The sequence below is a fragment of the Centroberyx affinis genome, unplaced genomic scaffold, assembly GCF_046629955.1.
Source record: "Centroberyx affinis isolate AG114_WGS23_722 - 3 ecotype Tasmania unplaced genomic scaffold, CSIRO-AGI_Caff_v1 ptg003733l_1, whole genome shotgun sequence".
NCBI classification, from domain to species: Eukaryota; Metazoa; Chordata; class Actinopteri; order Beryciformes; family Berycidae; genus Centroberyx; species Centroberyx affinis.
This window is the reverse complement of record NW_027281612.1, coordinates 6,160-30,171: the sequence shown is the minus strand read 5'-3', so window position 1 is coordinate 30,171 and position 24,012 is coordinate 6,160. Positions and strand designations below refer to the sequence as shown.

Genomic DNA, 24,012 nt, shown 5'->3' with positions numbered 1-24,012 from the left:
AATTATTTTGATATATATATATATATATATGTAACGATATCCGCCAATATTTGGAAAATCACATGAAATAGTCAAATTGATGTCCATTGCACAACTGCACTCTCGTATAAGGCATGATAAAACTCTGATTTGTTTCAGATGTCATTTTGTGAGAGATTTTAATTAGTATTTTGCTTTTTATCATTCATTTAGACAGAAGAACTGTCTATCACTATAACTCATTATCATTATTTATTGACGATGCGCAGCCCTTTCTCAATCATTGTGTGATTACTGATAAAATGTGATGTGCTCTTCAGATAGACCAATATACTTACACAATCCTTATGAATGGTTTAAATGTCTTCATCTCCATGTTGTTCAGTCTCATCTCCCTCTCACCAAGGTTACATTATATAAACCTGAGCAGTTTTATTGAGGTTTATTTCTTTTTGTGCAGCAGGACGCCTTCATGCAGATGCACTTCACTACTGATTAATCAGTAAAATCACCTGCTGTTAGTGTTTGGCTGTAAAGAAAACCTTCAAACTTTCAACGGCACATGGTTGAGAATAGCGATGGGACCGATATTAACCGATATTACTGTATATCGCGGTAAAAGAAAACACTAACGGTTACGACACCGCCACTCATTTTTATTATCGTGACCACCGAGATAACCGTGACTCTCGGCTGTCATCATAGATGTTTTATTTTCCCCATAAAGGAGCCGCTATAATATATAATAAATATATTCATGTTGCTGAGTTGAAATGGATGCAGATCAGCAGCACTTTGACACTCATTTGACTTTATTTTAGATAAAGCTGTTATTTGGATTTTTATTTGAGTTGTTTAAAACTATCCTTTCGATTTATATAAGCTAAACCAGCATTTTATAATTTTGTTTTAAGAAAAAAATTATAAATTACTTATGATTGAAAGGATAAATTCGTTTTTAAGTAAGTGAAGCATATTACAGTACTGTTTTAAAATGTTTCACCTTTTTAATAATTATTGGGACAATATCGTATATGGAGATAATTTTGGTCAAGATAATCTTAGTATGAAATTTTCATATCGGCACAGGCCTAGTTGAGAACCTCCGACACAGCAAAAATCTGTCCTGCTGAATCCCTTCCAGCTCCAGGACTGCTGCTGTAGCTGAGCCTCCTGACCTCTGACCTCCCTGTGAAAGAGTATTTAAGGCAGTGGGTTCTCAAGAGCCAGAGCCCTGATGTGGTTTTCTACTCATTAATTACATTCACCTGGTGTAATCAGAGTCTGAATGAGACCTGGGACCAGGTAAATGGACAGAGGATGGAGAATCACTGGTTTAAGGCAGTGTTTCTCAACGTGGGGTCCGGGGACCACCAGGGGTCCCCAGGCAAATTGATGAATTGTTAAACTTCACCATTGTTTCATTTACAAGAAGTTAACACAATTAGAAAATGTAGAAGAATGACTGTTTTGATCATAGTTTCTCTGTTATCTCTCTACCTACAATACAGGCAGTCATGGAATTCTGGACAAAATCATATCTGACAATAAAAATATTTGCATATCTGGGTCCGAGGCCCAAATGTGGACTAAATCAGGAGTCCTTGATAGTTCCTTGAAAAAGGTTTAGAGTCACTGGTCTAAGGGATTAATCAAGTATCTTCTGCCCCATTATAGACAGGCTCATTTGGCCAAAACTATGTGGTAAGGAGCAAGCACTGCTAGGCTTTAATGTGAACACTCACCTCAGATAGAGGCACAGCGGCCACTGCATGCACTTTGAGACTGAAGATCTGCAGAGCATGTTGAATACAGATAGCTGGATTGCATTGAAAAACTTGTGCATTTTAGATAAAAAAAAACCAATATGATTAGAGGTCTGGTTCCTTTTCATTTTGGTGCAACAGTGATGTTTTGAGTAGACCTCTTAATAGAATTCATTGTGGACTTCAGGACGTTTTAAAGGATGTTCTGCCCCCTGCTGGTGCTTATTAGACATTGCCATATACAGCTCTGTGCTGCCCCCCAGTGGCTGCCTCCAGCACTGCAGGCTGAGCAGGCGACACCTAGTGGCCGCTCAGAAAACTGCAGGTCAACTGAGAATGACCCTGACTGAGACTGAGGGTGAGGAGCGGCTGGAGGATGATGCTATGGATAAAAAAAAAAAAAAAAGTGAAACAAATAGTCACACAGTGCAACACATTGGTAAGTTTTTGATTTTCTTTTTTTGTGGAAATATGTTACAGATATATTACAGGTTTTTTTAAATGCCCCGAGGGAGAACAAACCGTCTGGAGACACCAGAAACTAACACTAAGAGGACAGCAACATAATCGAGACAGGACTGTCCAGACCGGATGTGACAGACGGAGTGGGCGGAACCATGACCACTAGCCGACGCCCACCGAGTAACCTATGTTAGGCGACGTCCAATAAATACTGCAACTGTTTGTTAACGTAACTTATACAAAAAAAAACAGACAAGGAAAACAGGTGTGTGTTCTCCTCGAGTCCTTTCTGGTAATTAGCAGCATGTGCGTAGCTTCCAGAAAACCAAAACTGGTGAAAAGAGGTGTGGGAGCGCCTGCACTCAACCGGAGTATTTAACACAAGCAAAAAATAGGGAGAAAACGGTTTGTAGTATTTATTATTCTATGCCTGGCCAGTGGAAAAAAGTGGAAGAAAGTGCTTTAATGCAAGAATAGACACTCTGACATCTGTTATTAACCCCGCACTTCCCCTGTCCCGCCACAAAGATAAAGACCCAAAAAAAAAACAGAATTTCAAACTATTTTTTCCGAAACAACTGCGTGTCCAAACCAGGGCAGGAAGTTTTTTCTTCTACCAGCCGCGATGGTTGATGGAATCCAAAATTCACCCGCTGTTATCTTGCCAGTTAATTATTCATATTTTCAGAAGAGAATAAGACCTGTGAATGATGGCTGGTTGCCACAGTGGCTGTAGAAGACAGATTTACGAGCCAAAGTCAGAATTTAGAGACGTTTGGCTGGTGGCTGGTGTTCCCTTCCTGGTTTCTACTGATGAAGATATTGGAAATTGGCTCATTTTAACTTTTAAACCTGCCCGTTATGTTCGTGTTTGTGATTTCATAAGAGGACGGGAGCTACTGGTCGTTTCTGGTCGTTTCTTTTGCAGTCTGGCACGGTTTACTAAACACTACAAACTTAACATTTCTGCATCTTTTAACTTCTGTGAAATATTCTGGTTGAAAGCAGGTCTGCCCCCACACTCGCTTTCATCGGTTTAATGTAACTTATAAAATATATCATAAAATGTCTTCTTAAATGGAAACTGATAAGTCTGTGTACAAAAAAAACAAGTTTTTTTCTTTTATATAAATTACACCAGTCTCTGATGATGATGTCTCCATTCCTGCTAATAAGGTTCATCTCCAAACCAAACCCCTTCCCCTCATACACACATACACACACGCACGCACACACACACACACACACACACACACACACACACAGAGGGGCATGACCGAACACAGCCTGGTCAACACTCCTGACTTAGCTACACGACATGCTCTACACATTACCCATAGTAGAGTAGAAAACAAAAAAACTCTTCTATCCCCACTGAAATGAAATCTCTGCACATACAGTAACGCTACGTCTCCTCTCTTCCTCTCTCTCTCTCTCTCTCTCTCTCTCTCTCTCTCTCTCTCTCTCTCTCTCTCTCCTTCTCTCTCTCTTCCACCCTGCATCTGTATGTAAGACCACAAGGATGGTGCAGTTTCGGGCGATGGACGGAGGGCGTTCCTCAGCTTCAGCTGGTGACCCTCACTACCGCCTGTCACTGTAGCTGCCTTTTTCCCGGCTCTGCGGCTGCAGGCCCCCGGCTCGACCCGATGGACGACGCCCAGCTGGCGGGGGGGGAGGGGGGGCGGGGGCGGGGGGGTGGAGGGGAATGTGCGTGACGAACGACCGGGGCGGAGCCTCAACAGTCAAACCGCATCTCCAGCGAATCGTCGAAGCCCCTGTTGTCGTGCCCCGCCCCCGACAGGAAGGTGGCCGTGACCGGGGCTCCCGTCGCCGCGGTGACGTTGATGAGCGCGTTGCCGGGGGAGCTGGTCGCCGGGCTGCGGAGGGCCGCCGCCGTGATACTGGTGAGGTTGATGCCCAGCGTGAGCCTCGTCTGCTCCAGAGCCTTCTCCGGCACGGCGAACGCCTCCAGCTTCTTCTCCCCGTTGGCCATGTAGGAGTTCTGGCAGCCGCGGCAGATACAGTCCAGACACGCCTGGAGAGGACGAGGACAGTTAACAACAACGTATGACAACAGGAAGAAGGCAACGGCCAAGTGTCCTCTACCGGCTCACTTACTGTAGTTTTGGATATGAGAATAATAATAATCATAATAATAATTCTAAGGCGCTTTTCATAAATGTATAAACTGCTGTAAAATAAAAAGGAACGATGCAATTATATTAACACACAATCAGCGTTAATGCAGAGAATTCTTCCACTGCCAAACGCTCACGGCTCATTAAGGCCGACTCAGCAATATTTCAACCCCACACTGGACTCCCAATGAAACTAATTAACCATAAACCTACAGCATGATGAGAACAAACACAAGCTATCAGTGAAATAATATAAGTAATTTATTGAGCCTGAGTTTCCAGCTGTCCAGAAAATCAGTGTTTCTTAGAGAGTTTGTTTGTTAGTCATGTTCCCAGGCAGGATGATCCACAGATTAGCGGCCCAGACAATGACAGCATCAACAATAATTTCAGTGACACAGCAGACTGTCTGGGACAGTGTGTTGTAATTTAAGGAGCAGGGAGCAGCCTCAGCGGTATCCTCACCTTGCGGTTGGAGTAGCAGGGGCAGCGCTGCCCCCTGCAGGTCAACACCGAGGGGTTCTGCGTGGCCCGGCCACACTTACAGCCCTTCTTCTCCACAGGCTTCTTATACAGTGGCTTCGAGGGGCTGGGCGGGTGTGTGAGGGGGTGAGAGTGGGGGTGGGGGGGCACCCGGTCGCGTGGCTGGGCGCGGGGCTTGGGGGCCCCTTGCCTGGCCTTGGTGTAGGCCTTCTTCGGGCCCCCGTGGTGCTCCACAGTCTTTTTCAGTCCCTTGTTGGAGACGAGCACAGTCTTGCCCACTTTGGGTGGGCCTCCGTTAGGCACCGGGGCCAAGTGGGGGTGAGGCGTGGCCGAGGGGAACTTGGGCTCCCGTTTGGTGGTGGCACTGGGGTTCGGGTGGTGGGGGGAGCTGTTGGCACCGAGGGGGGGGCCCCGCAGGAGGCTGGCGATGGGGAGGGGCTGGACCTTCTCGCTGTCGCTCTCCGAGCGGGAGCGCTTGCGGTGGCAACGAGGGGGGGCGCGGGGGACGACCGTGGAGGGCTGGGGGGGCGGCTGCAGCGAGGGCTGCGGGTGAGGCTGTAGGGGGCGGGGGCTGTTCTCTGGGGGGAGGGAGGGGGTGAGGCGGGAGGAGTCGGGGCCGGAGGGGCAGTGAGGCCCGTTGAGGCTGGACTGAGGTACGGAGGGGGGGCAGTCGGGCTGGGGGGTGGGTTCGGGGGCGGGGTCTGGGTCCGTCTCCAGAGTTCTAAGCACCTCCTCCACGCTCAATAACAACGGCCCCCCGCCATGTTTCAGGTCCTCTCCGAAAGCGGTGATGTCACACAGCCCCGCCTCCCCGGTCCCCGTGACGCTCACGCACACCGGCAACTCCTCCCCGAAGTCCTCCTGCTTCAGAACCCCTCCGCCTGTTTCTATGGTAATGGGTTGCAGCGTGTCCGTATCGGCCAGGCCGTTACAATCGTGCAACCCGTTCACGCCCACGGGGCTAGGCTCCTCCCCCTTGCCCTCCCTGGCGGGCGGGGCTTCCTCGGGCCGGACCGCCTCGGAGGCGGAGGCCGTTTGCGACTGGCCGGCCGAGTCGGAAACGTCCTCCACTTCCGGCTCGCTCTCGGCCAGCGTGAGGCCCTCGTTGAGGATGGCCTGCAGGTCCGGCGAGTCGCTGGCGGCGCTGGCTATGTGCGGGGCGAGCGGCGACTGGGCGATGTACAGGCAGAGCTTCTTGTAGCAGTGGACCAGCAAGGAGAGCTGCCGGTTCTCCTCGAAGCGGGAATAGTCTTTACACCAACTGCAGGACGGCTTCAGCTGCATCCTCTGACCCTTACAGCCTCGACATACGTAATGCTGACATGACGAGTCGGTGGGAGCGATGGGGTCCTGCAGCAGGTTCCCTACAGGATGAGACACGGGACAGAAGACACGTTAATACAACAAACTGTATACATATCGCGGGAAAAAACACAGAACTGCCCCTGGTGATGATTAATTCACTGGCTTTCAACAAGACATCCAAAACCAGCAACAAACAGCTTGAGGGCATCAGCATTAGCAAAGGCAATAAAAATCTCGTCAGACCATTAAAAACACCTAAATACCCAAGCAGGATTCTGTGGGAATGCTGGTAAATTTTGGCTGTGACTGGAAAGCTCTGGCTTCTAAAACTGTGAACCGGTCGATTTGGGGATTTACCGGCTACTGTGCCCGGTTTCCTGCCTTGCTGAATTTGAGATACTTTTCAAACCTGATCTTTATTCACAAAACCTGAGCGAAGTCTGATAACTTCTCTGCCAGACTGGATGACAACTGCTCTTTGAGAGGAGCTTCCTTAGCAACGCTGGTCGTTAGGGAGCGCAGCTGCAGACGAGAAAAGGATGAAGGTCCATTCATAAGAAACAACCGACCTTACACACACACACACACACACACACACACACACCCCGTCTGATAAAACCCATGTGTCTGAAGTAACAAGTTCAGAAAGTTTATATTTAACACGATGCATGGACCTCTTTCATATGAATCTATTATTTATACAATGGCAAAGTGGGAGGCTATCTTTGAGTATAATAATACCTCTCTCTCTCTCTCTCTCTCTCTCTCTCTCTCTCTCTCTCACACAAGGTATGTTTTTATTAACAAGCATCACAGGGACACATCAGCTTAGGCTACTTCATACCCAATTATGAGCTATACTAAAGAATCAAAATAAGGTATATCTATTCACCGACAACCTGAAAAATCATTTCAATCAATCACCAATTGCTTTCGACGTTTTGCTATGACAACGCAACGGGAGGTACTACTCACTAAGTGATACAGCTAAGGGAAGGTATTGCATTATGAATGAGCAGCGAAAAATGGAAATAAACAGCCCAAAAAAAATCACATAACAGGCAAGGATTTGAAGTTTTGGTGAAGTATTGTAAATGCCTATGTTCCATGAAGCAGACACAAAATTCCCTCCTTTTCCCTCTACCGTTCTTTTATTTTTTACATATATTTTTTTATTTTTTTCTCTTTTTGGGGAAGTGGAGAGATGACGCGCTACGTCGTTATGTCTGTGCGATTTCTATATTACATGTAAATAGCCAACAACAACAAAAAAAACAAAAAAGCCCCGGTGCTTAGGCTACATCCTGCCAAAAACACACAGAGGGGGGTGTGTCATGATGCGAGTCGCTGTGTATTATGCTGCGTTCAAATGCGCCTCGTAAGCTCCTACATCCGAGTATCCAAGTCCGAAATATGACTTCAGGCGCTTTCAAGTGCCTTTAGGTCGCATACAATAATAATAACAATAATAATAAAAAAGAAAAATTGACCTTATGACAAAAGTAGATTTTTGGTGGCTGTTGTTGGAGCTAATTTGTGTTGCATTGACAGAATGAAGAGGGGAAAATACACAGCAGGAATTAAATCACTGTTTAAATTAGTTTATGTACATAATGTTGTGGTATACATCACTTATGACATTAATCGTTGAGATGACTTCCATGTTTCCCCAACATGTTTACCCTCAAAACAGCCCTCTAAACGTCACATCTCGGCGATTGAGCTATCTGAGAATCGGGGTTCCCCAACTCTTTCCATGTCAAGGACCCCCCAAGTATAGAAAATAGATCGTGGGCTCCCATTTGATACGATTTTGTCCAAAGGAACGCCATCCATACCTATTTTTTGTTGTTAGATATAGCTTTAAGGAGAATTATGTAATTGTGTACACTGTGGGTTGGGCGATAATAACAACGGGGAGAGTGAAACCTGGAATCAAAACATTACCTCATTGTGGGAAACACCGTCATACAAAACAACCACTTTCCTAGTCGTTATTTGCCACTGTGTTGGTCGGGAAATTTCCGACAGCACATGAAGGCAGCATTAGTTAACGTTAGCTCCCACTGCGAGCACAGCTGACAACAACGGACGGTATTGTGCACCCCCACCCCCTCGTCCATAGAAAAAAAAAAAAAACACACACACACACACACACTCACCGCACACCAGGCAGGACAGGGACTGGCGGAAGAACGGCAGCAGCTTGCAGAGCTCCGCGAGGGCCCGGGGGTCTCGAGGGTCGCACTGCAGCACCGAGCGGCTCGCGGACACGTAGAGAGAGGTCGCATTCACCGGGTTCATCTCAGCTGCCGCGCGCCGGCGGTCCGGTCCAGCCCGGTCCGGTCGATTTATTACGTTAAAAAATGAAAGTCACGCGACGCAAACACACACACCGGCCCGACGGATTCGCAAACTGTCTCCGGTGACGTTAACGCGACCAGCCGAAGCAGCAGACTTGCTACTGCCGTGATTTCCGAGTGGTTATTATTATTGTCCAGGCAGCCCGGGAGCCTTGAAGAGGGCATAGATGGATATAGCAAATAACTGGCGGCTGGCAAGACTGGCTTCAGTTCCCTGACAGTAAATCCCACATGCATAGAGTCTGTGCACAGAGCAATTCAGGTTACACATCTCCTGTACCGCTAGCTGTCAATCACATCCAATCCATCCTGACGTCCCTCCTCCTCCTCACAAAGGTGTACATTGAATAAAAAGTAGTGTTTGAACCCCGGGAATTATACGTGCATTCAAAAGGAGGCAGGGGCTGCATAGAAACGATCGGTTCATCCAAGTCGGTTCAGTTTATTCCCATACAATCCGTGACGCTGAGTTATGATTAGACAATGCATCGTGTGGCGCTCTTTCCTCCGCCGGAGAGCAGTGGCCTTACTACAGCTGGGCAGCAGCAACCACATTCAAATAGGGGATTTCTCGATGCTTGCCAGAGTGCATTGGTTCTCCAGTAATTCCATATTCTACATGCATGATCGTCCGGGCAATTCGGTCGGTCCAGATCTAGTATCGCACAATGCATTTATTCCAGACCGTAGCATTTGTGGCACGTAGGCAGTGCACCCAATAGGCAGGCTCAGATTGTGTTATTGTTCGCGGAGATTCATGGCGGCTCGGCTGCGAAAACAAAACAGGCCTCCTCGGCTTCAAATGGTCCTTTTAGCGAGAAACGCCAGCAGCCGGACGCTCATAGGGGGGGAGAAGGAGTAACTGGTAGCTTACGGTTATCCGAGAAAAGGCAATACAGAAGCCTTGGCGCTTCCGTTGATGTTATGAAAAATAAGCCTGTGAAAGCAGCGGGCTCTGGTGACAACGCTAGCCGCCTGAGCTGCACCAGGATACCGGGTACAAAAATAGGCCGCTTCCCACTTTTCCGAATTAGCGTTACTCCCTCGTTCTCGCTCCTCGCCCGTTGGATTGACGCAGAAAAACCGAGGGCTTCACCGAAATTATATCCCGTCCCGGCCTTTGGTAGACCTCCAGCCTGCTATTGAAGAACGAAAGTGAATTATATTCCTGTTTGTGTACCTTGCTATCGTTAGCCGCGGAGTATTTCTCATACCTCCCGTTGCTTTTCCACACACAAGCAGGGGGGCGCTGTTGCTCAAATCTCGCGAGAACACACACCAAGCGGTTCATTTAAAAGAAATATTAATCAAAGGATAGTGCGAGCTTACAAGATACAATAAAGTCAGAAATGTTAGATGCAAGAAATTTCCATGCATCCACAGTTGAAGGTTTTGCCTTGTTTCACCTACCAGTCATACGTTCAAGATTTACAATGATTTGAAAAGAGTGTATCCATATAATTTTCATGCAAATATCAGTTACTAATGATAGTCTTTTTAGCAACTGTAAAGCCAGAAAACAGACTCAACAACTGTCAATGTATGTGAGGATATGGTCTTTAAAGCAGTGATTCTCAACCTTTTTCATATCAAGGACCCTAATTTTGCACACATTAGAGCCACGGACCCCCCATTTGATGAGATTTTGTCTCTCAGACCCAAATCTGAGAATATTTTTATTGTTAGAAATGATTTTGTCCAGAATTCCATGACTATCTGTATTGTAGGTAGAGAGATAACAGAGAAACTATGATCAAAACAGTCATTCTTCTACATTCTCTAATTGTGTTAACTTTGTGTTAAATTAAATAATGCTGAAGTTTAACAATTCATCAATTTGCTGGGGACCCCCTGGAACCCCCTCAAGGACCCCTGGTGGTCCCCGGACCCCACGTTGAGAACCACTACTTTAAAGGAAAAAGGCATACATTAACAATCTTATGAAAATATAATTGATTGTTGTTTATATTGATTGTTGTTGGACTTATAATTATCACCAACTGGAGGTCATAGTTTACCCGCCTATTTACAGTATTAACCACTACATTACTTCCTATATGGGAATGTTAACACACACTCATGACTGATTTATAAACTTAAATATGACTAATTCCTCAGTCACTGTGCTGTTATACTGAATTATTGACTTCAGAGTGGGGTCACAGAGTTATAGTCCTATTCTATTTCTCATTGCCTTCCACAGCAGTACTTCAATATATCATGCAAGTTAAATAATTTTTCTGTAGGTTTGGAGCTTTTTCTCTAATGAGTAGTGTGAGGATGTGAGTGTTTTTCTCCATCAGACATGTGATTTGTCTGCTAACTGTGATGAACACTGTATTTCCATCTGCATCTGATGATGAACATTTCAGCATGTGGATATTGATTTGAGTTTTCAGTACTTGTATAGGCTATTTTTTGTTTTGATTATTTAACAATGTGAGATAGTGCTGAAACAATTAGTCGATCGACAGGAAATTCATTGATTATAATTTTGATAATTGATTAATCTTTTTAGTCATTTATTAAGTAAAAATACCAAAGATTTGCTGGTTACAGCTTCACAAATGCTAAGATTTGCTGCTTTTCTCTGTTTCATATGAAAACTTTGTTTTTTGGGCTGCTGGTCAGACAGAGTAAGACATTTTAAGAATCACTTTGGGCTCTGGGAACTGTGAAGGGCATTTTTAATTGATCGATTAATCAAAAAAATAATTGATAGGTTGATTTATAATGAAAACAATTGTTAGTTGCAGCCTTAATGTGAGATGTTTGTAGTGATGTGTGTGTGTGTGTCCATGCCTATATGTTTGCATGTGTGTTTATACTGTTGTGCGTCTGAAAACTAAATGGAAGAGAGAGAGAGCGCAATGTGGAAGTCTTAAGCAACTTCCATATTTATCTATAAGTAACTAACTGCACTTACATGTCATCGCCCACGCAAAGACACACACACATGATGCAAACACACACATTTGGCTTCCTGAGAAATAACGCTATTACTTCCCTCTCTCTGCCTCTCTTTATCTCTCACAATCTCTCTCTATTTTGTTTTTTTATCCCACCTGCCTTGTTCTTTCTTCTCTTTCTTATACTCTGGTCACAGAATAGATGAGACTGTTGACCTGTTAGGATGTGATAGACAATATAAAATATATTGATAAAGACAATGTAATTTCACATTTACAAGTAATCAGTTACATGCATGTTATGGTGTTCTATTTGTGTGTATATTATCTCTTAATGCATTGTTTTATATAATCAAATTGAGTTTTACTGGCTATTTCCACTCATTTTTCCTTGCACTATCAATTAATAAGAAATTCTGTGTAAACTTGTTTATTTCACAATATCCGTTTGTTAGTAAGAAAACCACAGCATTACTAACTAGGTGGGGAATAACTATGAACTATGAATTTCAGGCTGAACAAGCCACTGTGGCCAGTGGACAAACAGTTAGTCACCTGTCCTGATAACAAATGTTATATATTTTCTTTTAAACCTCATACAGCATATAGTTTTGTATGATTTGTAATATAACCAGGGGAATGCCTTTGTAAAAGTAGTTTGGGGAACGAGTAAAATACTGTAAAACATCAGATATACCGAGGTGTTGCACAGCATTGTATTATATCTGTGTGTTTGCCTGCATAAGTGTGAGCTCATTTATTCAACTTTTCTACCACCACTATTGAGAGTTTTGATTATATTAGACAAAGAGATTCAACATATTTTAAATGCACTGTAAAATCATTTTATTGCAGAAAAAGGCATAGAAATTAAGCGGTATAAATATTTCTGATGCAACTGCATTCCAGGAATGTGACTAATTCATCCTCTCAGGGTTTTCAGCGATGCTTCATCTCATCATGAGTCTGTTTGGATATTATTGTAACAGTGGATGCTATGAATAGCTGGTTGTTCAGTCTATGGGGGGTTATTCTTAGTTTGGATCTGAGCAGTCTGGGTGTTTCCCTCTTCTTGCTCACACGATACTCGCCCTTCCCAAAGTGACAAGAAGCACTTCAGCTTCCTAATGTGCCGCTATAATCTCCATCATATATTAAACACAACCAGTTATGCTAATGAGGTCATTAAGTAAGCTAATTAATGCATTAATTAACAAATAGGTGCTATGTTAACATACTTGTCTTCAGGTGTGGAAAGAGTAGGCTTATTAAAACATCCTACTCAAGTAGAATTACTGTTGCTTTGCTGAAATTTTACATAAGTAGAAGTAAAATTACCGTTGTAAAAATCTACTTAAGTAAAAGTAAAAAGTGTCTCATTTAACATGTCCTCAAAGTAAAAGTTACTTCTAGAAAAGAGAACGTTGTTAGCTGTGATCTTTTCCAAGTGATTCTAGAAGCAGGGAGGACAGAGTTCAAACTAGATTCTTTTGATTAAAATATTAGAAATTACACAATAAAATGTCAAGTAAAGTCAGATTTATTTTCTCTTCTTTGCTGGCTGTTCACTACAAATCCTCCACAGTTGGCCAATTTACGATTGTCCAGTTTCTGATGCTACAAAAACTCTGTAATGGATGTGATTTAAAATGTAGTAGAATTCTTCAAAATGTACTTTGAAAAATGACACACAAAGTACACAATAACGCTACTAAATTACAGTAACTGCAGTAAATGTAATGAGTTACTTCTCCCATTGCTTGTCTTCACGTAGCACACGGACGGTATTAACATGAACTCTGTATCTTAAAGTGTTAAGGAGTTACAGTTTGAAGAAGACATACATTTTTCCTCATCAATATGCAAATTTATGCAGCAAAGTGCTCCAAAATCTAATCAGACCATCGACTCTATGGGGGGAACCTGTGGTGTCAGGATGAAGCTTCTGTCATGTGTTGTTCTTCAGTTATTGTGCTCACAGTAATGTGTTTGCAGACACACACACACACACACACACACACACACACACACAGACATCATAATATCCTGCATACCATGTATCATAATGGTCTCTATGTAGAGCTGTCCAGGACCTCCAAGAATCTTTTAATTCCATTCAGGCTGATTTTAACAATCTCAAACTGGTTCTAAATTCTGATAAAATCAAACCTCTGTTTTTTTCTAGATCACACTCCCAGCTTGTTCCCAACATCTCAACCCTTGATGGGAAGTGTATTGACCAAGCGTCATGCTATAAATACCTTGGAGTCTGGCTTGATGTAAAGCTTACGTTTAGTTTCATTCTTCATTAAGTTTCATTCTGAATGCTAAATCCCTCGGTCATCCCTCATTACATTACCACAGATGGCTTCATTGGCACTTTTTTTTTTTGTCACAAGTTCTTACAACTTGCGTTCTCAGAATTTACTACTTTTCACTGTCCCCCGCCCTTCCATGGAACTTGGAAAGATGGCTTTTATTTTTTATGCTCCATGGTCCTGGAATCAGATCCAGAAACATGCAAACCTGGATCACTTCATCCCTCTTTAGTGTTTACTTGAGATTGTATACTGTGTAATTTGTATATTTGTATGTATTCCTTGTGATTTTTATATTGTGGTTTTGTATTGTATTTTTGTGGCATCTGCTTGCTGCTCTCTTGCATGGGACTCACCTGATTAAATAAAGGAGAAATAAAATAAAATAAAGGACATGAAAGTCCTCGCACTGAGGACGAACAGCACCAGCTGATTATTCATCAACTAAGACTTGGGTTGACATTTTCGGAGTCGTTTCTGTCGTTCACTCTGCACCAATTCATCAACTCCAGCTCTCACCTTCGTCTTTGTCACTGTCGTCATCAAAGTCATCATCAGCTGGCTTCGTCCAGGACGGTGGTGTTGCAGTGAATTATGGGTTGCTGCCCAATTATGATTCATTAGATCGTTGAATTGAGACGGTGAAACCTCAAACCCCAAGCAGGATCAAATCTATATATTATGGCTGTGATTAACTCAGTAAATGCTACATAAATGCTACAAAAAGCTCTCAATTTAACTAATCATTCAGAATCACTCCCTACAACCCCCCCTCCCATATTGTCCTCCTCTACTCCTTTATGCTCCTGTCTTGCAGATTTGTTGAAATAATTCTTGAAAGCTTTTTTCCTGTCTGTTATTTATTTACCTATCACTTCTTTATCAGATATGATCTTTCTAAGGAAACTGAGATATCTGGCAGATTGGAGTTTTAGTTCTACAAACATTTCAAACTGAACCCGAACTGCTCAGGAGAAATAATCTCATTGGTTGAGTTAAACCTCAGTGGGTCGAGCCAAAGAACCACAGATTTCCAGAGCGCAATTTAGCTAATTGGCAAATTTGAAAGAAATGTCTGCAGAAATAAAACTCTAATCTGCAAATATTTGTTACATCTGTTGTCAGAAGGCAAAGATTCTGACCCTCACACTCCTTACTACTGGTTGCTTGTAATGTTAATGATGTAGAAATTATTCGGTAACACTTTACAATAAGGGTACATTAATTAAGGGCTAGTTCATGCTTAATAAGCATTAACTAACCCTTAATTAACAGTTAACTAATGTGTCTCGTAATCATTTACTAATGGTGTTCATGTTAACTAAGGTATTAATTTATACATTATTTTATAGTCATCTTTATAAACTATTAAATAATGTATAAATTAATACCTTAGTTAACATGAACACCATTAGTAAATGATTACCAGACACATTAGTTAACTGTTAATTAAAGGTTAGTTCATGCTTATTAAGCATGAACTAACCCTTATTAAGCATTAACTAACCCTTAACTTAGTGTACCCTTATTGTAAAGTGTTACCAATTATTCTACTGTTGCACTCATCGTAAGTCAGCCTGGATATGAGCGTTAGCAAAATGCCTAAAATGTAAATGTCCTCTAGTGTAAAGAGAGAAACGATAGCATCACAGATGAAGCTGCAGCTCAGAGGATGGACGGCGGAAAGTCTTACCACATCGAACCTGAACATATATGGACATGATCGACAAACTCATTTCTGGTTGTGTGTGTCTCTGTGTGTGTCCCTGTGTGTGTCCCTGTGTGTGTGCCCTGTGTGTGTCTCTGTGTGTGTCCCTGTGTGTGTCCCTGTGTGTGTGCCCTGTCATCGTCGCAGAGTGGTTATTTCCATTCCAGAACCATTGTGCATGACAAAGCCCTGGAGAACGGTTCCTCTTTTTTCTGAGGAGCTGGAGTATATAAGATCTCCAGCCTCTCTGTTTCACAAACCATCAGGACACCGGCGTGTTTAGCAGGTAGCGGCTGCACATCCAGGCTCTCTACAGCTACGATCCAGCCAAGTCTTTGACCGTCTTTGTGTCGTTGTGCAGCGTCTGAAGATGTGGGTGTCTCTCTCCTTCAGCCGTGGGATTTGTCTGCTCACAGTCTCCATTGCGATCTGCTTGTCTGCATCCACAGGTATGCATATATGGGCTGTGTGTGTGTGTGTGTGTGTGTGTATGGAATGGGTTTGAGTTATTCATTTTTGGATAGTATTTGCATTGTTTTGTATATGTAGTAATATAACAGTAATACCCGAGAGGATGTACTTTAATGTGATTATCAGAGGTGGAGAGTCGAGTCACATGACTTGATGCATGAAGAGAAGACTTGAGACTTGACTTGACTTGGGTTCTGGTGACTTGGGACTTGACTCTGACTTGTACTCTGATGACTTGAAAAGGTTTCTAAAGTCTTGACTTGAGATCTTGTGTTTGTGTAAATGACTCAGATTGAAAGTGATGAGATTTGTTCCAGCAGACGACTGAATTTAAATTCTGTTTTCTGAATTTGTATGGAATGATTGAATTTATTGAAGTTGAAACTGATTATAGAAATCAAACTCATGATGCTCTTACCAAGTTTTTATCCTATTAAAACCATATTGCATTGAAAGGTCCTAGATATTTAGTTTTCTTTAAGATATTAAATTGATACTGGACTCTTGATTTGTTCTGACTTGACTTGCTGTTCTACATTTAGACTTGAGACTTGGCTTTAATGACATGGACTTGACTTGGTAATCTACATTTAGATAGCATTTATGAGTCTAATTTTAGTTGGTATGAAATCTAAACCCTAATTATGATCTTTGACTTTTAAAACACAAAAACAAGTTGCAGCCATTTTCATTTGTAGGGCAGTATAGATATGTAATAGGGCTGCAAATAACGATTACTTTCATTATCGATTAATCCATGCAATATTTTTCAATTAAACGATTAATCATTGTCTATAAAATGTCAAAAATAATAGCAAATGCTGATTCTTAAAATTTCTTCCTTAGTCTGACCAGCAGTCAAGAAAAAACAAAGTATTGATTTTATAATGATAAGAAATGGAGAAAAGCAGCAAATTTTTGCATTTGTGAAGCTGCAACCAGCAAATGTTTGGTATTCTTACTGATAAATGACTAAAACTAAAAAAAAGAATTATAATCAATTAATTTCAGCACTAATACATATGAATCTAAGAATAGGAGAAAACAAGAGATCTCTCCCTGGTTAGCAGAAGAGCTGCCATACAGTATAAAGCAGGGCGAGCATGGGAATTACCAGCATGGCCGCAATGCGACTTCGACCAATCAGGTTGCTTGGTTAAAACCTCCAATAGAATCCCATATAATCAGTAGATCATGCTCACTATTTTTACTATGTTGATCTTAGTATAGTACGTTCTGAATGAAAACCTAATAAGGGTCATGCTGAATAATAACAATATCTCTCTCTCTCTCTCTCTCTCTCTCTCTCTCTCTCTCTCTATTCATTTGTGTGTGTGTGTGTGTGTGTGGGTGTGTGGGTGTGTGTGTGTGTGTGTGTGTGTGTACAGTGCATTCCCAGGGTCAGGTGGCTATAACCTGCTGTCCTTCAGTCAGCTCTGCGTGGATACGAAAGCCAATCGTCAGTTGTTTTGAACAGAAGAAAGATATGTTCCCTGGTGTCTGCGGCATCCACGCTTTCCTGTAAGAACAGAATATCTCACACAAATATTAAATCTCCATTAAATCTCTGTGTGTATCTCTCTCTGTCTTTGTCTCTCTCTCCAGTATCTTCTTCCTCTACTTGCTCTAAAGTGGTCTTTATCCTGAAATGGAAAAAACCCTCTTCCTCTCTCCTTAGCTATTCTTTTCTTAGCACTTCTCTGTTGAATATCGTTGTAAAATCACATGGCCTTTGACCTCCTTACTGGTGGGTGTAATGTTGGTGTTCAAGGAATTGAAGTGTGTTTTACTGTGACCTTATTCCCACGGTGGCCATTTTGAATTTACATCACAGAAGAAGATTGCCATAATAACTAGTGTTACTTATAAGTGCAGATTTCTTATACCCTCATAAAAAGAAAACAAGTTAATTTTAGTACACTGTTAGTATGCTTCTTTAGACTACAAAAATAAGACAGTATACTTTTATTTTACTTTACTGTACTTGCAAAAGGTACACTTGAGAATAGTATAGGCCTACCTAGACTTGTACTTGTACTTTTAATGCTTCTTAGACTTGTTGAATCCTTTTTTTACACTTTTGCATAAGGTACTGAGAATAGTAAACTTAGGCTTACTTTGAATGGTACTAGAAGTATAGTTATGTAAACTTAAAAGTGGTCCAATTAAGTCACAAGAAGTTAAAATATACCTTAGTGCACTTTTATTTTATGTGAGTCAGCCTCAACCATCCTAAAAGTATACAGATATAAACGTAAAGTTAACTTAAAGTGTACTACAAGTAGTCTATACCTTTCTAAACTAAGAAGTGGGCCAATTTAGTCAAGTAACAAAATAGTTGCCTACGTAGCCGACATTTCAAAGTAAACTAAAAGTTAGTAGGCTACACTTCTTATACTTTTTATACTAGCATACTTACTTACTTATAGACTAGTATACAAAAATACACTTTAAGTTTACTACTTTTTTGTAAGGGTAGACCTAGCAGTTTAATTAGCAAATTAATTAGCAATCTCAGGAACAACAACTACAAGGACTGCTTGAATTTAGCTGGGAGGTTAGCTAGCTGCTAGCTAGTTGGCTATACCGACCTAGTTAGATTCTGGAAGCTAGCGATAGTGATTCAAATATATTACCTTAAAATGTGAACCAATATCTCCCTGAATTCAGATCTGTTTGTTTCAAATACATTTCTCAGTGGCAAATCTGTGAAATGATAAATGTTTCCATCCTGAGTGTGATGTAAGCTTGAAATAGCCACTTAGCCACTGTGTGAATAGGGTTTATCTTGAGGTGTTCTGGATAACAGCATCAGCTAAATGACTAAAACATAAGCTAATGTAAATCTCTAATTCTTTAATTTCTCTATTTCTTCCTCAGTCTTGTTACTGAATCAGACTCACCAGACTCTCCACTAGACACCTGGTGTGTCGACCCAGATGTCAAGTGGCTCAAAAGGAAGCTAAAGAAGGTGAGAATCAGAATCAACCTTAAAAATCCACCCAGTCACACACAGTCTGACTCAAGTCACACCCAAAATACCTAGGAGCAGTGTTTCCTCCTTCAGTTCAGTTGGTTTGTCCAGGTGAGAACGATGACCTTTGAACTCTGGCACCAAGAGTCTCAGTCCTCCAACAAGAGAACGGCGGTGCGTTTCGTTAGGAGTGAGAATGCAATCTAACAAACTACAGGAAACGCCCCTGAACCGCAAGGGATTATGGGTAGAAGGAGATGTTGACATCCGATGCCCAGCGGTTCCTCATGCTTGGAAAGCCTAGCAGAACCAAACGAAGTGTTGACTGATTTTCATATTCAGCCGTTTCTTCATGTGTTCTTAACTGGTATGGACACCAGAGAAGAAGAGTTCAGACAAGCTGTTTAGTTAAAGTTACAAGGACTGGAATCAGATTTGTCTTGGTTTTTTTAAAGTCAGTTTCAGAGACTTTAATCACCTATTCTCTCTTTTTATTTTCCTTCCTCTCTGTCTCGTTCTTCTTCTCTCGCTCACAGGAAGGAGTATCGTGTCCTCCACTTGTGATTTCTCAGCTCTGAAGACTTGCAATACAGATAAAAAGATGAAAACTTCCCACCAAAGCAGCTACCCAAAACAGTTTCAAAATTTTCTACTTATTTCCTATTTATTGCTGTTACAGAAGTATCTATTAAGTATATAAGTTATTTTTGTACCCAAGTTTGTTGGTTTTTTTTAAACCTGTTTTTGTGGCATTGTTTTGTAAGGTTGTCGATTTCAGAAATTGGAACATTGTTTTTGAAATGAATGTTGAGACCAAAAAATAAATCATATTGAAATGAATAAAGATGCAATTAAGTCTTGTTTTTTATACATGTACAATGTCTGGTTTTATGGTAAATGATATGATCAAACTTTAGTTATTTTGAAGACAACTGAAGCGACGTCTTTTCGCATGAATGGGGATTTCTGAACTGGATATGGATATTTTTTCCACTCAGTTCATTCAGGTTTTTTCAGTTGAATTTGTCACTCCATCATGAGTGTGTGCAGTTATAATGGTAACACTGGACCCATGAATAACTTGGTCAGTGGATGAGAGTTATTCTTATTTGTCTGGACCAGAGCGACCACAGGATGACTGGAGTTCCCCTCTGAATTCTTCTGTGTGTGTGTGTGTGTGTGTTTCTGTGCATTTGTATATATGTATGTTTGAGTGTGTCATGAATGTGTGTTGTCGTGGTTTCCCCAGGAGACAAAAGAATCTTTTCTCAAGGCAGAAGAATGGTATAATATGAAGATCTTTATTGGCAACAAAGACCTGAGTTTTTCTGCAGAAGAACTGGCTTCATGCCAGATTACAATAGCTTTTATACACTTTGATCAGTATGACACCCCTTTAAGTTAACCACTCCTTCCCATGGGGTTTTTCCATAAGATCTCTCTCTATTCAGTGTCCCTTCTGGGGGGGGGGGGGGGGGGGGCGAGCATCATGTGAGGATCGTACCATAGTGATAGACAGTCTCCTGGCGTTCCTATCAAGGTCTCCTCGTACCCTCCCAGACGTCTAGCGGCCTTGTGGGTTATCTGGGGCCTACTCGGAGCTGTTCATTCTGTTAGTATATGGCTTCTGAGATCTCCTGTTTTACAGGCCTTTAACTTGATCTTATGCGTATTAGGATATATGTTTACTATATGTATTTATAAGCTATAAGCATGATTTTCTACTACATAATCCCCCCTTTGGGACTTCAAAAAGTCCCAACAAGTTATAATTGACTACAAATATTAACCCATGAGTATATACTAAAAAACAGAATACACACAAAAAATTAGGTCATGAGTATATACCAAAAAACAGAATACACACAAAAAATTAGGGCTGGAAGATAATTCAATATTACACACACATTTGACAAGCAAATTTTACTTAGAAGCTCTAAAATCAGGTATGGTAGAAATATTTGAATATTTCTGTTTTGTTTGACATCACACCTAACATTACCATTTGGTTCAATGAGATGAACTTTAACATGTGAATTCCCTAATTCCCTTAGAATTACATTATTATTATTTAATAACAACAACAACACTACTAATAGTAAAAATAACAACACTAATAATAATAATAATAATAACAACAACAACAAATATGCAAATGTGTCAAATTTAAATATTTATACAACTATTCAGTGTTTCCCCCATAATTCAGGGTGGAAAAGCCTCTGAGAGCATCATGGGACACTAAAACTCTCCACTGAAACCAGACTGAAGAAACTTTTTTAGTGTCAGCAGCTCTTTAAGGCAGAGTGACACATCACACCTGTTCAGTGGTAGAGAAACTCTGGGAGACATTACTGCCTCATAAATGCAGAATTAATTTACGAAAACAAAATTGAACAATTTAACAAATAAATAAAACGTGCAAAGAAAATAAAATTGCCTTGCTGGTTTTCCAGAGAGAAACCTCCATCATATCCAATAACAAAAAGCTGATATCTGGCCCATATACTGGTCTAACTCTGTAGTGTGTGTGTGTGTGTGTGTGTGTGTGTGTGTGTGTGTTTGAGTGACATCACACCTGTTCAGTGGTAGAGAAACTCTGGGAGACATTACTGCCTTTAAATGAAGAATTAATCTACAAAAAAACAAAATTGAACAATTAAATCAATAATGAAGAAAATCTAATTTCCTTGTAGGTTTTGCAGACTGTTTTTATTCAGCTGTGGCATCATATTGGAGGTGGAAACACTGACTGAATGATATCTAATATTTGATAAAAAAGAATATATTGACAAAGAATATATTGACAAACCTACCTGTTATCTACGGAGCCCCTCTGGGGTCACATGGTAGAAAAAAAAAACTCGATGTGTAAATCCGTGCGAATGGATTTGTAAACTGTTGACAAACTGTTGCGAAGTTCTAGGTCTTTGTTTGTGACAAAACACAAATAAACTCCCTCAAGTTGCATTGCATTAAGGAAGCTATGAAGAAATATACAGATAAGTAGAGAGATAAATGCCATGACAATGTTTGATAAACCTGACAAAAACACCTTGTCATGATGACAGCGTCGTTCCATTGGGCAACAACAGGAAGGAGGGAAAGGTGCACCGCTCACTTACTGATAAGAGAAAAAGACAATTGCTTCATATTAACGTTTGTTGTCTTCAGCCCTGTCTGTCTCCATAAAAGGATGCATTATTTTACAGTGTGTTCTTATAGGGGTGTGTGTGTGTGTGTGTGAAAGTGTGTTTACTGCATGAAGTGTCTCCACCCTCCTCGCTCTTTGGTTGCACAACCCATGTCTGCATTTCCTGGTCACAGTTGGAGCTGTAGTAAGGTTTTGGGAAATCTGAATTGTATTGAGATTGTTACAGATTTCTTTTCTTTTTCTTTTCTTTTGTTTTGTTTTATTTTGCAACAGTATCACAGTGCTGCATTTTTAAAGCGGGTCAGGTTGTCCAGTGATTATAAACATTTCCTTGTGCGACATTTGAAAATGTGTTATTTGTGATTTTTTTTGGTCTGAAATATATGCAAAGGACTCTTCTCTCTCAATGTGGAATGGACAGTTGGAGAATTCCTTCACAGTAAAGGTTCCTCGGCAAGATACCAGAACCTGTGAGAGAGAACGAGTGCGCACAATACTTTGTGGGTTAAGAAGTGACTTCTGGACGACAGAAAAGTTTATACTTTGTCTAAAACATGCTATTTAACCTCACAGGTTCTGGTATGTTGCAGAGGAAACTTTACTCTGAAGGGCAGTGGTGGAAGAAGTACTCTGATCCTTTACTTAAGTAAAAGTACCAATACAGCAATGAAAAATACTCCATTCAGGGCTCCAGACTTTTCCACTTTCTCAGTTGGTCGCCCCAGCACATGATTTGGTCGCACCCTTTTTTTTTTTTGATACAGCATGGTATTATAGAAGTGGGGAGGGGCTCAGTGTTTCGGGTGATGCGTCGGTCCCTGCAGGTTTTGTGTTTCTTACTGTCGTTGTGCAACTTCAAAGTTTCAAGCTTAAACTGTGTTGACCCGGTAACAAGTTTAGAGTTGCCTGCAATGGACGGGCCACTTTGCCTACAATACACACACAGCATAGCATTCCCCTCGTACCGCAACCACAGTACTGCGTTAGCCACTGTGGTTGAAAGTAGTACTTTTTCTTCTTCACTGGCTCAGTCTCTCCCTGCCTGCACTCTCCCTGCAGCATGCTCTCTCATCATCAGTTGTGTCTGAGTGGGAACCTCTCGTTGGCTCTCCCTCTCCACCAGCCTCCTCCTGTCTCTCCTCATTTTGTTTTTTTAAATAATCAGCTATAGGCTGCTTCATCTTTGGAACACGGTAAAATCTAAATGGATTGTTTCGTGCGTTTCATCATCAGTTGATGAAGTGATGAAAGTGCAGGCAGGGAGAGACCGACTGAGCCAGTGAAGAAGAAAAAGCTTAGGCTTAAAATATTTGATAGTGTGATCCAGCCCATTGCGCTGTATGGTAGTGAAGTCTGGGGTCCACTCAGTCATCATAGCTTCACCAGCTGGGAGAAACATCCAACAGAATCCCTACATGCTGAGTTCTGCAGACACATCCTACACACACAGAGAAAAACACTAACAAACGCATGCAGATCAGAGTTAGGCCGTTATCCTTTAACAATCAACATAACTAACCCTTAAATCACCTCAAATTCAGTTCCCCAGACATCCTCCACTCTAAAGCCCTCCAAACCCAAGAGCTGAACCCAGAAAAGAGTCCGCTGTGTCAGTTGGTGCTGAGACTAACCCCCCACCCCCCTCAGCCACACCCGGACCAGGCTCACACCAACACTGCTTTACCAACACCAATCAGAGTAAACCAAATTATTAAACAATGCAAAGAAACCTATTTGGAACACTGGAAAAAAGAAACTAAAAGCCAAAGTAGACTAGAATGTTATCTGACCCTAAAAAGAGATTATGAATTGGCAGAATATCTCTCTACTGTCAGAGATAGGAAGCAGAGACAGATCCTCACCAGGTACAGGCTCAGTGACCACCAATTGGCAATCGAAACAGGAAGACATAAGAAATCATGGCAACCAAAAGACAACAGAACATGTGGTCACTGTTGGACAGGTGAGGTCGAGACAGAGAT

At 41.7% G+C, this 24,012-nt stretch overlaps 1 protein-coding gene across 1 annotated transcript; it reads right to left on the bottom strand.

Moving 5' to 3' along the window:
- Positions 1-3,655: 3,655 nt before the first annotated feature.
- On the bottom strand, positions 3,656-9,338 carry msl2b (MSL complex subunit 2b). Its single transcript, XM_071540843.1, has 3 exons — positions 8,296-9,338; positions 4,811-6,192; positions 3,656-4,242 (listed from the first exon to the last, which is right to left on the bottom strand). The coding sequence occupies exons 1-3, from the start codon at positions 8,435-8,437 to the stop codon at positions 3,943-3,945; spliced, it is 1,824 nt and encodes a 607-aa protein (XP_071396944.1). The 5' UTR covers positions 8,438-9,338; the 3' UTR covers positions 3,656-3,942.
- Between the last annotated feature and the right edge of the window lie 14,674 nt (positions 9,339-24,012).

Bases quoted from the DNA above. Each gene is read 5' to 3' on its own strand.
- msl2b (XM_071540843.1), bottom strand. From the start codon at position 8,437: ATGAACCCGGTGAATGCGACCTCTCTCTACGTGTCCGCGAGCCGCTCG. The intron at 6,193-8,295 runs GTGAGTGTGTGT...CTCATCCTGTAG, and splicing joins CCTGTCCTGCCTGGTGTGCG to GGAACCTGCTGCAGGACCCC. The intron at 4,243-4,810 runs GTGAGGATACCG...CGTCCTCTCCAG, and splicing joins CCTGCTACTCCAACCGCAAG to GCGTGTCTGGACTGTATCTG.